The sequence below is a fragment of the Ochotona curzoniae genome, unplaced genomic scaffold, assembly GCF_017591425.1.
Source record: "Ochotona curzoniae isolate NIBS_2020 unplaced genomic scaffold, NIBS_Ocur_1.0 contig_3819, whole genome shotgun sequence".
Lineage (NCBI taxonomy): Eukaryota > Metazoa > Chordata > Mammalia > Lagomorpha > Ochotonidae > Ochotona > Ochotona curzoniae.
Window position 1 is genome coordinate 20,390,847 of NW_024466004.1, and position 14,932 is coordinate 20,405,778.

The window sequence follows — 14,932 nt, forward strand, 5'->3', positions numbered from 1 at the left end:
TTTAAGCTTGTGTTTAAAGTGGTTAGTATGAGGGCTGGCACTAAGATGTAGCAGGCAGCAGGTAAAGCTGCAGCCTGCAGTATGGGCATCCTATGTGGATGCTGGTTCAAGTCCCAGCTGCTGCTCTTCCAATCCAGCTAATATGTTTGGGCAAACAGTGGGGGATAGTCCAAACCCTCTTTTCTCTTCCCATTCCCTTCCCTCTCCTCCTCTGCCTTTAAAATTAATAAGCCTTTAAAAATACTTAGCTATAAAAACCCATATTCAAAGGTCACGCTAATATCTTAAGCTGATGTCTTAGGTTACTGCTTATCTTGTAGAAGTTTAAAGAACAAGTGGATGACAGTCATTTAAATCTGCTTTTTACCCAAAACCTGTTGTATCCAAAGTTCAATACTTGCATTTCACAAGAATCAGGCTTTTGAAACTTTAAACTCCACTTATTTTTGAGTTTCAAAACCAATGTTTTCTTGTTCAGAACTAGCATTTATGTCATGATAACCCTGCAGTAAGCTAATGCATGTAACAGTCTAGTCTGAGTTGTCGTAACACTTTTAAAAACATAAGTTGCATTAAATGAATGCAGCAAGCAGAAAATCATAGTGATAAATATGCCCAAGCAGGAATAGCCAGTGAGTCCTCCCCCCAAACTATTTTATAATATCCAGTCTACCATTTGGAAAGGATGAAGGGGAAGAAAGAAGAAAAGTATCTGGATTAGAGATTTTTTCTCTTTTTTTTTATGAAAACTAACATTTTTGTAAATACAAATTAGATAGCAAATGTTACTGCTAAAATTGGAATTTTATATTCTACATATTTGGACATTTGATTTTGCAGATAGAGGCTTTAATTAAAGCACATGCTATTAGGGGATTGTTTTAACTAGTTGGATTTTAGAAAAGCTATCTCAAAGAGGTAGTTATTCATTATAAAATTGTTAAATGAGATTTATTTCAATTCCTTGGGATACTGTTTTATGATTGGTTCTCAGTCGCTGATTCAGCCTAAAGTAACTTCCTAGATGTAAAACCATGAGATACAGAACTTGGTGACAACTGGAACCTGTCTTGAACCTACCTTTCCAGAATTTGCTTTTATTTTGTGCCTTTGTGCATGTGGCCCACTGGTGGCCTTCTCTTTTTCTTTCCTCTCAGACACTTGGACTCTTCCAGTTCCACAAATGGAAATGTCCTCTGCACTTCCCCTAGAACATACACCCTTCCATATGGTGAATTAACAGCTTTCATTTATGCTCAGTGTAATGACTCCCTAGTCTCTGGTCTTTTTGTCTTTCAGAACTATCTGATTATTTCAAAACTATTCAAGCACTATTAAAATTTTTACTTATTTATTTTGACAGAGCTACAAAGGGAGAGCCATGGACAGAGCAATCTTCCCTCTTCCCTTTTGCTTACTTTCCTTTGGCTTGCTTCTAAGATGGCCACAAAGGCTAGTGATGGGCCAATGGAACCCAGGAACCAGGAGCTTCTCCTGGATTTTCCACTGGGTGATAATGGCCCAAAAACTTAGGCCTCTCCAAATGCCTTTCCCAAACCATTGGCAGGGAACTGGTTTGGAAATCAAGCAACCAGAACATAAACCGGTGTCCATATGAGATGATAGCATGGTAGGCAGCCTAACTGGATATGCCAAAATGCCTGCCCTCTCCCCTCCCAGCACCTTGTTAATGTCAATATTTATTATGGATATTTGTTTAATAAAAGAGGACCAGACCCAGAAAGAGATAACTTGGCTTTCAAACAGCACTCCAGTTCATTTCAATTCTTCTTGTTTAGCCTGTGGACTCCATAACTGTCATTGGTCTAAAGTTTTGGGCAAAAGTTTTCAACTCTTTGTTATGTAAATCAACTCAGAATTTCCATGGTGTGCTGTACTCAGTAATTGTCCAATCAAATAGAATGATGATGAGAAACAAACAAAAACCATGTTGGTTGAGCCATGTTGGGTGGGAGAAGTGAAGGTGGTTTTCATTTTAATTGTCTCTGATTGATAGGGAATATGCAATTCTACATGGTATCCTATTCCTTCCTTTTATGGGAGCCAGTGAATTATGATACAGTTCTCTAGAATGTGCAGAATGAACATTTTCATACTCCATACAATTAAGAACAGCAAGTATAGTCATTTATTGCATAGAGAAAGGTTAAAAGTTAATTATTAACTCATATTTGCTTTGATATGTCTCTGAATAACCTAGTGCTTGTCATGTAAATGCATTTTAAATCAGGTAAAAAATTCAGTTCTTGACAAAAATCAAAGCCTTTCTAGTGTTTCTACAAGCAGCATTCGGTGTTTTAGCTGACTGATATAGCTTCATGTAACCTCATACAGCGTTGGCAAAGATTATCTATGTATCTCAAGACAAAAATCAAGTCTGTTACCTCCAAACTTCTTAGCCAATCACAGCTGCTATTCACTCTGTTCTTTACTCCTGAGTACCTAGAATGGGGAGAAAGAATAGCAAAAAAAAAAAAAAAACAAAAAACAAAACTAAATATAACAACAGCATTTTGTAAAAGTCAAATATATACAGTATCAATCAATGACAGACACACAATTCATAAAACTATTAGCATGCAACTCCAGCTGCAAAAACTGAACAGCAATGTGCCTAATCCGGTTAGCAGCAAAAAAGTAAACCAATCACATTGACAAAAAGCCACCGTAAACAAAAAAATTGTATTTAAAAGATTAACAGTTTTGGTATTGATTCCTACCATCAAGTTTTTTTCACTTTCTTTTTGTTTTCCATCAAAATTTAGCTTAGTTTTGATGTTAGCAAGAGTTGCATTACTATTATTGTTAATTTTAGTTCTGTTTATTACCTTGAGGGTTATGTATTGTAAAATAATTTGGATGCCTCTAGTTAATGTTAAATTAGTTGTTTTAAAAGCCTATAGACCTATTTGTTATGTTTTTGTAGGTTTACTTTTTTAACTATCAGGAACTTAATAACTGAGAATATTTAACATTACTGTTACATAGGCAAAATTACAGAGTTACTATTAGTGTTACCTGTTTAACGTTTAGTCATCCTTTGAGTCCTGCGACATATTTCCTTAATAAGCATCTGCCATCAAGTCTGATAGTCTCAAAAGAAATATCAGCCCTCTAAACTGCCTTCAAGGGCGGTGATATTTAGCACTGAAAATTACAAATAAAGTTTTTGAGGTTGAATAGCAACAACTAGCCAGTGACACTGATGATTTGGTTGTCAAAACAAATTGTTATAAACTACGCAAATGAAGTCCACACACTCTTTTGAGTGAAAACAATAAAGTGAATCTACGCAATGCTTACATGTTGGATGGGATATTTAATGTGCGGGGAAACTCAAAGGTTGAAGAACTAGGCATTTAGACAGTGGTAAGTGGTAATCTTACCTCTTTATACTCCATTACTCTTTTCTCACGAGAGACATGCTAATGCAAACAAGTCAATCAGAATTTGTGTTTAGCAAGATAAAGCTTAGAGGATAGTTTAAAATCCATTTATTATTCTAAATCCAGTTTTTTCCATTAACATGTTATACATTAGTCTTTACTAACCATGGTTCATGTAACAGTTTAGTTTGTTAACTTTTAAGTTATTTAACAACCATAAGTTATTAATACATTTTTAAGTATTACACAAATATCTTAAAACAAACTTGGGTTCATTTTTGTAATTTTTAAATAGAAAACATTTTAGGCATCTCTTGAAGAAGAAATAAAGCAGGCATTTAAAGCTAAAAAACAAGTAATTCCAAATTTAGTTTTTACAAAAGTTTTCAGCTTTATTGACAAATTATGGCAAACATATTTGACAAAATGTGGTTTCCTATTTAGAGAAGCTTACACATGGAACTTTATGTGTGTTTTTTTCTTTTACAAATACAGGTTAAAACACTGAACAAATTCAGTAAGCTACATACATTACAGTAGCTACTTGATTTCAACCCCATTAAAGCATCATTTAAAATTAAATTTACAAACTGAATATCGAACATCCTCATCTAGCTAACAGATGTTAAGACAGATTAAAACATCTTATCTACAACTTTATTATCAGCTAGTTCAAAAGTCATGTTACAATCTTTTAGCAGCCCTAAACAAAATTTGGCTAATTGATTTTGACTCAATCTTTGAGCAGATTCATGCTCTTTCATTAAAAAAAAAAAACAAAACAAACAAAAAACAATAAGATTACACAACAAGGAAAAGCAACCAAGGAAATATCTTCCTATTGAAGGGTTAATAGACTATGCTTGCCAATGTCTTTCTCAGTTTGTTTTGTAAAATAGTCTGTTAATGTCACGCCAATAGTATAGAGGGAAATAACAAGAAATATGAGAGCAATCATGAGCAGTTATCCCTAGAATAGAAAAAACAAACAAAAGGACTATTACTTGTCTTGTTGCTGTTTGTGTGAAGACCACAGGCTATGAACTGTCTTTGAGGTCACAGTTGAGGAGGACCCTTCAATATCTACCATAGGGGTGTTCCCTGTATCCCCCTCTGGCTGCCCTTGGTGGTGGTGCCTTCAAGCTGGAGCGGGTTGTGGCCCATTCTTCGGGTGCTATAGTAAGAGAAAGTAACATTCACATGATTTCATACTTATCAAGATCTGTCATTATAAAACAAAATAGTCAGCTGAGAAGAAAAAGACCTCAGTGTTGAAAGTTAAAGCTTTACTACTTCATTGAGTCGGTGCAATCATCCAAAAAGTATGTGTGTGTGCATAAAATGTGACTACTTGCAAATAAATTCACAAGGTCTTTTTAAGTTCTAGAATTCTCTATTTAATGGAGGATTAAACTTGTGATCATGAAGTAAATTGAAAGTATGGCAAATAAAAAATTAAAAGAAATATGCATAAGGAGGAGCAAAGAAAAGGATGATGGGAATTAGGTTCTTTATATGTGAGATACGTGAAATTTATACTTTTTATATAAAGAAATGAAAATGTTAAAGTCTAAACTACTAATTCATTATAACTCAATATTTGCAAAAAGGCTATAAGTATAAAACCCAAGAGGGTTATAGGTATAAAACTTTTCTCATTAACAATTATATATAGCCTTCTAAAAGAAATTGAAATAGTAAAGAAATAAATGGTTCTGAGCTCTTGATTTACATAAGAATCCACCCACAATTAAAATAAAAAAGAAAATTAACTTGTTCCCCCCAATTAATTCCCATTGTCCCCTAAATATTACATGTAAAGTAATACAGGTTTTTGTGCATATCCTTCATCAAGATAACATTACTAAAATTGATATTTAGTGATAAATAGTGAAGTATATAACTTATCATTTAAGATACTTGTTTGCATGTATTAATATGTGCCTGGATATAAAATAGAATGGGAGGCTAAATAAAGATTATAAATGTTATTATTCAGGATGCAAATTTTCCTAGGTTAAGGGTAGGCACACCATTGTCTAAATGGGCCCTAGTTCAGCTAAAATGGGCAAGATGCTTCATTTTGTAAGTGAAGTTTTACGGCAAAACACAGACAGGCTTATTTATTCACATAGTGTCTATGGTTGCTTATATTGCTACAAAGGAAAAGTTGAAATATTATGACAAACTACTGCTTTCACAAAGCCTGAACTATTTATGGTCTAGTCTTTTTATAGAAAATGTCTGCAGACTCGGTATTCTGTTTCTTTCTTTCTTTTTTTTTTTTGTTATTGAAAAGTCAGACACCCATAGAGGAGGAGAGACAGAGAGGAAGATCTTCCATCTGTTGATTGCCTCCCCAAGTGGCTGTAATGGCTGGAGCTGAGCTGATCTGGAACCAGGAGTCTCTTCCAGGTCTCCCATGTGTATGCAGGATTGCAAGGCTTTGGGCCATCTTCGACTGCTTTCCCAGGCCACAAGCTGGGAACTGCATGGGAAGTGGGGCTGCCTGGATTAGAACCGGCGCCCACATGGGGTCCCAGTGTGTACAAGGTGAGGACTTTGGCTGCTAGGCTACCATGCCAGGCCCACTCGGTGTTACTCTACATTGCCTTTCTTTGGAAACTGATCTTGGATGTGTTCTCTTATGATCTGCCTGAATTTTTCAACACAGAACTTATTAGAATTAAATGGAGCTCTTTTATTGTACAAAAGAACAAGCAAACTTCCTTGACAAGTTTGAAAGTGCCTTCTCAACTCCGTGTAAAGTGCTTGTTTATGTGTTAGATACAAGCTGGTAAAGGATATGTCAGTGTTCTTATCCTCTAGTCATAAAATTTATCCCAATTTATTCTTTTTAATAAAGGGAATATGCCATTGTTGACTCCTCCTGTTTCATAGTGTTCGAGATTCACAGGTTGTAATAGTGGAATTCAAGAACTGGAATATTTTAAGTTTCAAATTTTCCCAAGAAATGGAAATCCGTGCCTAGACTGAATATTCCTAGTAAAGGTTCCTTCAGAGTAACTGAGCAGCCGTGATTAGGGCAATGGAAATACCTGCAGCTTCCATACTTAAAATCTTCAGAGCTGTGCACTGGCATAACCTTGAGTACTAATCCCATCAGTATAGTTTTATATGGCTATAAAGCGCTGGGGCAGCGAGTTCATGAACTAAAACCCTTCATTTCCTACATCAGTATCAACATTTTTGTTATGTCCTCATGGTTTGGAAAAACAAAAACATTGTGCCTTCAAAGGGTTGAATACAAAAGATGAATGAGTAAATTTGGAAACTGAATAGAAAGAGCATATGGTCACAACCTCAGAAAAGCAGTAAAATTAAACTGCATAGATTTTACCTGGTTTTAGATGTTGGTAACTTGATAACAGTGTGAGATTTTACTCAAAAGGGTTAGGATGCTATGAATGAAAGTTTTTCATTACTAAAATTTGAAGAAATAATTGTAGTGGAATCTCTTTACAAAAAATAAATGTAGAATGTTATTTCATTGCACAAAATGGGCTCATTTCTCTCTGCTCAAAGCTGGAAAATAGGAGATACTTGCTAATTAGGAGAGCAAACAGGTAGTCAAAATGAATCCCTACCCAGACAATAATCTTATATTTTTTCAAGGTTTTGTAGAATAGAAAGAGGAAATCACGATTTATCTCACTTAATTCAGCTGTTGTTTCCATTATTTACATGTTCTAGATAACAAGAGTGCAACAAGTCAAGAAAATGTCACATTTCCCTCTTCTGTGTTTTCCCTCATATCGGAGTGTTTACGTGGAGTGTGACTGGATAACAGTTGCTATTTTATAACCCAAATCTGTTTCCCAGCCATATTTTTTTTTTGGATTTGATCTGGAGAGTACTGACTCAGTCAATTTTGTCTAATGATAAAATATAGCTTGTATTGACTTTTATGTGGCCTGCAAACTCACTCATTTCTCATCTAAAGTATTTAGGCTTCTGGATTCAAAAACATTCTAATCTGAGGTCACCATGGAAATTTGACCATTAAAAAACCCTCTACACAGGGAGGGGTAAAATCTTATAATGTCCCTCACATTTTTTTTTAATATGAAATTATAAAGATCCAGGAGTGGAATTAGAGTATATCTGTCCTTTTAAGAGTTTATTCATTTATCAGGCAAAGTGAATTTAAAATATTTTTAGGCTTGCCTGCAAATTACGAACATGCCCAATTGTTTCTGTTTTCAAAATGTTGTCCAGAATGCCATTTTAATAAAAATTACTGTAGATATTAAAATCTAAAAATGTCTTTGTAAAGAAAATGATGAAGTAAGATGATACCGGTGTCAACATCACTTTTATATGAGACACTGTAATAAACTAGGAGTATGAATTCAGCAAGTAGCAAATTCTCCAGAGAAGATACTAAGTAACTGTTCGCCAAAGTGAGATTTTTAGAATGGTTGTAGAATTGTGGATGAGGAAAATAGCACAATAGAATCTGAAGGAAATATAGCTTCAGAAACTTGATTAATTCTCCACTAATTCTTGGCTTCCAAAATCCATATTTTAAGTACTATATAGGATATGAAATGTCCTATAAATTTGGTACATGCATAAAATATTTTGATTTTGTCTTTAGTGAAGATGTGTGTTCTAGGCACTGTTGATGCTGTGCATATGAGGCTAGCTTAAGGAACTTACAAAATATTGGGAAAAGTAACATGAAGTTTCATGTATCATAACACACTTAAAATTTATATTTTCTTAAAATATTGGAGAAAACACAGTGGAAGGAGCTACTAACTTTCAACGCCCAATAGAGCTTTGCTTGAGCGCTAAAACTCATTTTATTGAAGTGATTTTCTGACAAACATAATTTCAGTTGAAAAAGGAGAAACTTACTTAATTCACTTAGAAGAATTCATTTTCTTTAATGCATTTTCTATATTAATTATAGTGTGTTGGTTGGCCTTACTTACAAATTGAACTTGTCTTAAAAAAGAGTTATTTATTTGATAAAGTGACAGAGAGGGAGAGACAGGAATCTTCCAGTTTTTTTGTACCCAATTGTGATGGTTGGGCCAGGCTGAAGTCAGAACTTAGGAGCTTCATGTAGGTCTCCTGCATGGGTAGCATGGATCCATACGCTGGGGGCATCTTCCCTTGCTTCCTCCAGCAAATTAGGGAGCTAAATTAGAAGTGAAGCAGCTGGCACAGGAATTGGCACTGATTGGGATGCTGATGTCACCAGTGGTGGCCTTCCCTGGTGTGTTAAGCACCAGCTCCTAAATTGATCTCTTAAGAGCAATGAGAAGAGAGACATTCTGTAGTGATATATAGATAGTAAGAACACCAAAAATATTTAGAAGATATGTGTAAATAAATGGTGATACTGTAATTAGAAAATTAAAACTCAATTATATAAAATAGAAGCTGTTTAGAAAAGTATTGTTAATAGGTGTCATACGTATTTAAAAATAATCATTGCTTTCTAAAGTTATCTCTTTGTTACTAATACAGAGTGATTTGCTCAATGAGTCAAGTTCGAAATGCCTCAGAGTACATCTCTATTACATGCTGATAAGCATCATTGAACATTTTACTTTAATAGCGGAGTATAAATTACTCAGGTAACCCTTCTTGTGCATTAAATATGACTGGTAACTTCAAAAACTTCAGGATCTCAAATACTCTGTTCTCAGCAAAATCCAGCCTATTAAGTGGCACATGTTTCTCAATGTGCTGACATTCCTGCAGTAGAATCAGACACTTTGGGGAGAATTCAAATTGGAGGGAAAAAAGATGATTTCTAAAATTGCACAATTGTTTTCTGATTGCACATGATACTTTAAGTATTGAAGCTTTGAGAGGAAAGCATGAAACAAGAACCAGAGACTGGATTTAAGGGAAAAATCAATTATTAAATTTATGGAAAATATACCTTAATCTCTCTGAAACTAGGGTTAAAATATTACCCTCCTCATTTTGGAGATCAATTCAGAAATGTTCTTTGTAACATGGAAATTATTACCAGAGAATGTAAGTGTGATGCTAATAAATTGTTACATCTAGGTTACTATTGGCTTGTATTTCTGAAATCTGTGCTAACAAAGTGAAAACCAAAACAAACACAAGAACCCCTAAGAATGCCTAAGAACAAAAGAGGGCAGTTAATTCCTCTCATTTTTGAAAAGGATTTTTTACTGACTTGAAATGGAGCGTTCAAGAGAGAGTAAGGGAGAGACAGATGTTCAGGCCCAGATAGCCTTGGCGGTGGAGCTCCGTCAGAGGTGAAGAGCTTTGTCCAGGCCTCCTCCATCAGTGCAGGGGTCCAAGCATTGGGCCACCCTCTGCTTCTTAGCAGAGAGCTGCGTTGAAAGTGGAGTAACTGGGAATCAGAATTGGTGCTCATGTGATGCCAAAACCACATGCGTTGACTTTAAGTCATGACGCCATGGCTGTGGCCCTGCTATTCATTTTGCTTTTTTTTGTATACTAGGAATTAATATTCAAAAACCCCATGACTAATGTAGGTACCTAAGTTTTATCTCCAACATTAAAGAGTGCAATTGTCTTTTATTATATGTATTTCTTGGAGGAATGATACATTGTGATTAACAAATCATCCCAATTATGATCCACTCAGTTTTTTATCTCAGTTATTGCTGATCTCACCAAGGAATATAATTCTACAAAGCATCTATCAATTACATAATTATTATTTTAAGGCTATTTATTCCTAAAAAAAGAGTATGTTAGGCTCAATGCTTGCTGTTATTTTAATATACTACCACAATATTGATGAATAGATACTACCCATTTAATAAGTTGATAATCCACAATAGAATCCATTTAATATTTAGACAATTTTTTAAAAAATTGAAACTAACAATCGTAACAAATTATGGCATAGATTGTACAATGATATATTAGTATTTGTAATGTACCAATAAGTAGAGTTAATATCAACTTCATCTAAAAAAAAAACAGCTCAGAAAGTTTAGTTCTTAAAAATGTAAAGAATTTTAGTCTATAACCATCTCAACAGCTTCTCATTTCTGTTATCTGAAAGGTGTTTTTGACTTCCAGTCATTTTCCTCTTTAATTTTTGCCTAGTTACTTTCTTTGTTTTTGGATTATATAATGACTGTTGATTTCAACAATAATAACCTAAGTGAACGAGACTGTAGTTCTAATTTTGTTGCCTGCTTCAACTGGACTTGTTAAGGTACAAATCAAATCAGGTGCTCAGGCATTCAAAAGGGAAGGTGGGCTTATCTGTTTTGTTCCAAGAATTTATATTAATGAAATTTTGGAACTGGCTTATCCATTTCATCTGCATAATTTGCATTCCACCTGTTTGTAACTGCATTACTCACTGTCTTAAGATGAAGAAGATAACAGAATAGCAGCCACAGAGCCAAAGGATGAAGTGCATCTGCTTTGACAGATGAGCACAGTGAATCATGTTAGAAGAAAATCTGTTAACTTTCAGTTCCTCATCAGAAATGCTCTAGAAGAAATGATTCAGCTTCTGGAAAGCATTTTATCACCCTTTCAAACTACAGGGAAGGTAACAAGAACTAGATACTTCCAAGTACTTAATTCTTAATGGTAAAGTGTTATTATGCACATGGTAATGCATTAAGTAAATCCATTTTATTCACATTTTCCATACTCATTCTTAACTTGTAAACAGTGACACAGGTTTTCTTTGACACTTGCTTCCACTTTGGATGGTAGCCCCAGGAATGTTTGCTATAGGCCTGCATTTGAACTCTAGTTCTGTATTTTTCTTGGTGAAAGACTCTTTTGGTAAATCTTGCAATATACTGGTGACACATTTTCCCTGTCAAACAATTCTGAGCTTCTGATATGAATATTCAACTGCTAAAGGCACATCGCATGGTGCATCAGTCCATTTTTCCCTAAAGTAGATTCATCTTTTCCCCCATACTACGTAACTCTTCCCATGTTATTTTTGTTTCTCAGTATACAATGTCACTGCTGATCTTGTTACCCAGCAAAAATCCTTGGCATTTTCATAATTCCCTCCCTCCTTTGCCAGTTACTCTAAGCTATTACTGAGCACCGTTTCTTCTTCCTTAGGTACATTTAATTTGTCCATTGCTTCCCATTCCCTTCACTAGAGGTCACTGACATCTATTTGATATACTCACCTACCTTGCTGTTTTTTTGTTGTGGCACCATTTATATACATACATACGTGTGTGTATGCTTACATACATACACACATAATTATTTATATAAATATATGCATTTCTTTGGTTTTGTTACACAACTAGGATCAAGTCTAACTTCTTTTACAAGGAATTTGAAACAAGCACTCAAAATCTGACCTCTCACTTCATGTTAGACACCTGCTGTTGAAGACCTAGTTATTACATTCAGTACAAATATCTATGATATTCATTAATTTCTAGGTTCTAGAGGTACAATGACTGTTCTGATAAATGTAAAATTTTAAAACATTTTTTCATGAAAGGAAAGTCATCTTATCTTTACATGGGAATGGACTCACCCAGTAGGAAAAAGAACCAGCAAAACAAGCTAGTTAAAAGTGTGAAAGACCCAGATTTTAGTATCTTTTACATGTTGGCAAATAATTTGTCTTACTTTGCTTAATATGTTTACAGCATGCTTATATTTTAATTTAATGATTAGTTAATTTTATGGGAGTTGACTTCACAAGCAGCTATGTCAGTTTTTGAGTGAGATTAAAGACTTCAGTGAAGGTCCTACTAGTGTTCTAAAGTACATATATCTGGTGGACCCCAAAAAACAAAAGACAAGTAGCAACTGAATCTAACATCCAATTCTGACACCATTAAGAGATGATTTTAAAATGTAGTATATGTTAAAAATATAAATGGCCAAATTGAGGATAACATTTCAAATATATGAATAAAAAATAAGTTTGTAAAAATTTTTGAGTGTAAAACAGAAAAATACATTTTTGCGCCAACTAGTTGGTACTAAGTATTTTTAAATTTTAAATATTATCAATGGAATGTGTAGCTGTGGCCATAATTGCAGTTTGTCACCTGAGATTACATGCTCTTAGAACATTTCTTTTCAGTATGGCCATGAGAGATCTAGAGCTATTTTCCTCCCCTTATATATTTAAAAACCCTTTACTGATATCTTCAAATATGTATATGTACACACACACTATATGCTATATTTCCATATCCTCATCTGATTTCAGTTTTTTCTGTTCTGTCAAAATTTAGGAAATTGAATTAGTGGTATTTCATTTTATGAGCTCTAAGAAGACAAAAAGTTGTCCCCAGATTCTGGGCTGCTCCAGGAACAGAACTTCAGGTAGCTTGGCTTGTAATGCTTGTAATGAGCAATTTTTTTTTTTTTTTGCTAGGTTCTAGGTTACCAGCTGAAGATTAGTAGGAAAAATCACTCTGCACTGAGATCTTTTGGTTGTGATGTTCCTAAACTGTCCTTTTTATGTCACTATGCTGTGCATGTCATACATTTTTCATTTATACTGTTTCATTTATAATTGCCCACTAAAGATCAACAAATCATATGTATATTTATATATATGCATACACAGCATAGACTATTGATCCTTTTTCTGTAGTATCCTTCAGCTATAGAATAATACAGGCTGGTGTTTGTAAATACTTAAAAAGTATGTGTCTACCTTGTTGCTTTGGAGTTAAAATCTTATCCGTTTTAACGGGAGACAAAAACATCTGGAGAGAGGATTTCTGTTGCACTATTGAAAAAGTTACAGTGAATGGTAATTGGAACCATAGAAGCTTTTGTAACTTAAAAATAAATCTCTATTATGGTAAATAAAATTCTATAATCTATTTAAAAGCCTGAGGAATTTGACCATAGATTTTTAAAAATATACATAAGGACTTTATAACATGAAAAAATAATAGGAAAATATAAATAATGATATGTGTTAAAATTCTCTAAGATTTCAGTACATTATATCATTTAGTGAAGTTGGTAGGCTTGTAAAAAGCTTTTTGGAAAAGGTTTGTAATTAACCTGATTGTTTCTTTCCCTACATCACTCATTTTTCTAAGAACAAAATGGGCCCAGGATACACCCTCAAAATACCATTGCGTTAAGGCAGTTAGAAAAAATGGTCTTAAAAAGCTGGAAAATGTTAACTGCTATGTGACCAGCTCTGGCTGCTTGAGTTTTTGCCCCAATGTGTGTCTCTAGATTGACAAATGTGTCTCATCAAATATGCAATACATACTTCAGCCAGAGTTTGTCCCTGGTTATGGGAAGGGAACTTCTTGGAGCCTAGCATCTTCTAAGTGATGGAAGTGTTGTGTGTGTTCGGGGTGGGCCCCTGGGATACATTTGACTAATGCTCATAAGGTAATTCACAGTGGGAGCTGGTGTTTCAGTGGAGGTCAGAGGGTTTGGTTTTGGGTTATGTAATAATAACCAAACCTGAGGAGAATGGAGGAATGGATAGGCAGATGATTTGATCCAGCGCTCTCTCAAAAAAACCTCTGGATACTGAAAACTTTTGTGAACTTCCCAGGTTGGTCATATTTTATATATTATTATACAATCAATGTGCCAGGAAGACAATGAGGACCAAAATGTGGTGGAAAAATCTTGATGGGGACCCTCACGGACTTTTCTCCTGATCTTCTCCTGTGTTCTCTCCCTTTGGCTGCTTCTCTGTTATACGCCTCTACTCTACTGAACTGTAAGTTTGATACTTTCCTTAGTTCTGTGAATTCTTCTTGCAAATGGCCAAACCTGAGGTGTTAGTGCAGGTTTCACAAATTTGTAGAATGAAATGGGCCCGGAGACCCCAATCTTGTGACTGAAACTTGAAATGAGGATGGCTTTCTGGAAAACGGTGCCTTAACGTGTGAAGTTAGGCCTAACTGTGAGCACAGTCTCTTACTTGAGTTGCTCTTATCAGTCTTCATAGCAGCCTCAATCTTGGCTCTTTGTTACTGTCTGGGTCTTTCTCTGCCATAATTTCTGCATGTCAGTAATGTCCTGGATTGTTTTCTGCTGCTGAGTATGAGGTAGCTTTGTTCTGCCACAAAAAGATTGATCTAATCATTATCATGGATTGCTATTTTATTACCAACTAGGGGAAAAAGCTTAGCCAGATACCTGCATAGTTAAGTTTTTTGATATAAAAAGACATCAGTTACAAGTCATCGATAATTAAAATTACAACAGGCATGCTTTATAGCAGTACATATGTACTTTCCATTGAATTCAATAAATCATGGTATGTTTGATAAATGAAATACAGCACATTGATTTCAGAACAATGTAGCTCAGTTGTTTTAATTTAATCTATAGCTTCTTTTAGTAAATGCAAAAAATCTTGAACTGGAAACTGTAAAGACTCCTAACATGCCATGTACCTGGCCATCTATTTTCTTACAATATTTCCATGTATACCAGACAGATTTTCCAAGCTTCATATTTGTTATTCTGTGCTTTTTGCATTAAAACAATAAGCTCCCCTATATTCTATATATAAGCCTATATCAGAATGAATA

At 34.6% G+C, this 14,932-nt stretch overlaps 1 protein-coding gene across 2 annotated transcripts in view; it reads right to left on the reverse strand.

Moving 5' to 3' along the window:
• Nucleotides 1-3,499: 3,499 nt before the first annotated feature.
• The window catches only part of KHDRBS2 (KH RNA binding domain containing, signal transduction associated 2), a 449,395-nt gene continuing 437,962 nt past the window's right edge, over nucleotides 3,500-14,932 (reverse strand). The window contains exon 9 of one of the 2 annotated variants that reach the window (XM_040983036.1): nucleotides 3,500-4,581. In XM_040983036.1, coding sequence (XP_040838970.1) covers nucleotides 4,484-4,581 — 98 coding nt within the window. In that variant the 3' untranslated portion in view covers nucleotides 3,500-4,483. The remainder of the gene's footprint in view (nucleotides 4,582-14,932) is intronic. The other variant, XM_040983037.1, reaches the window with a different exon arrangement.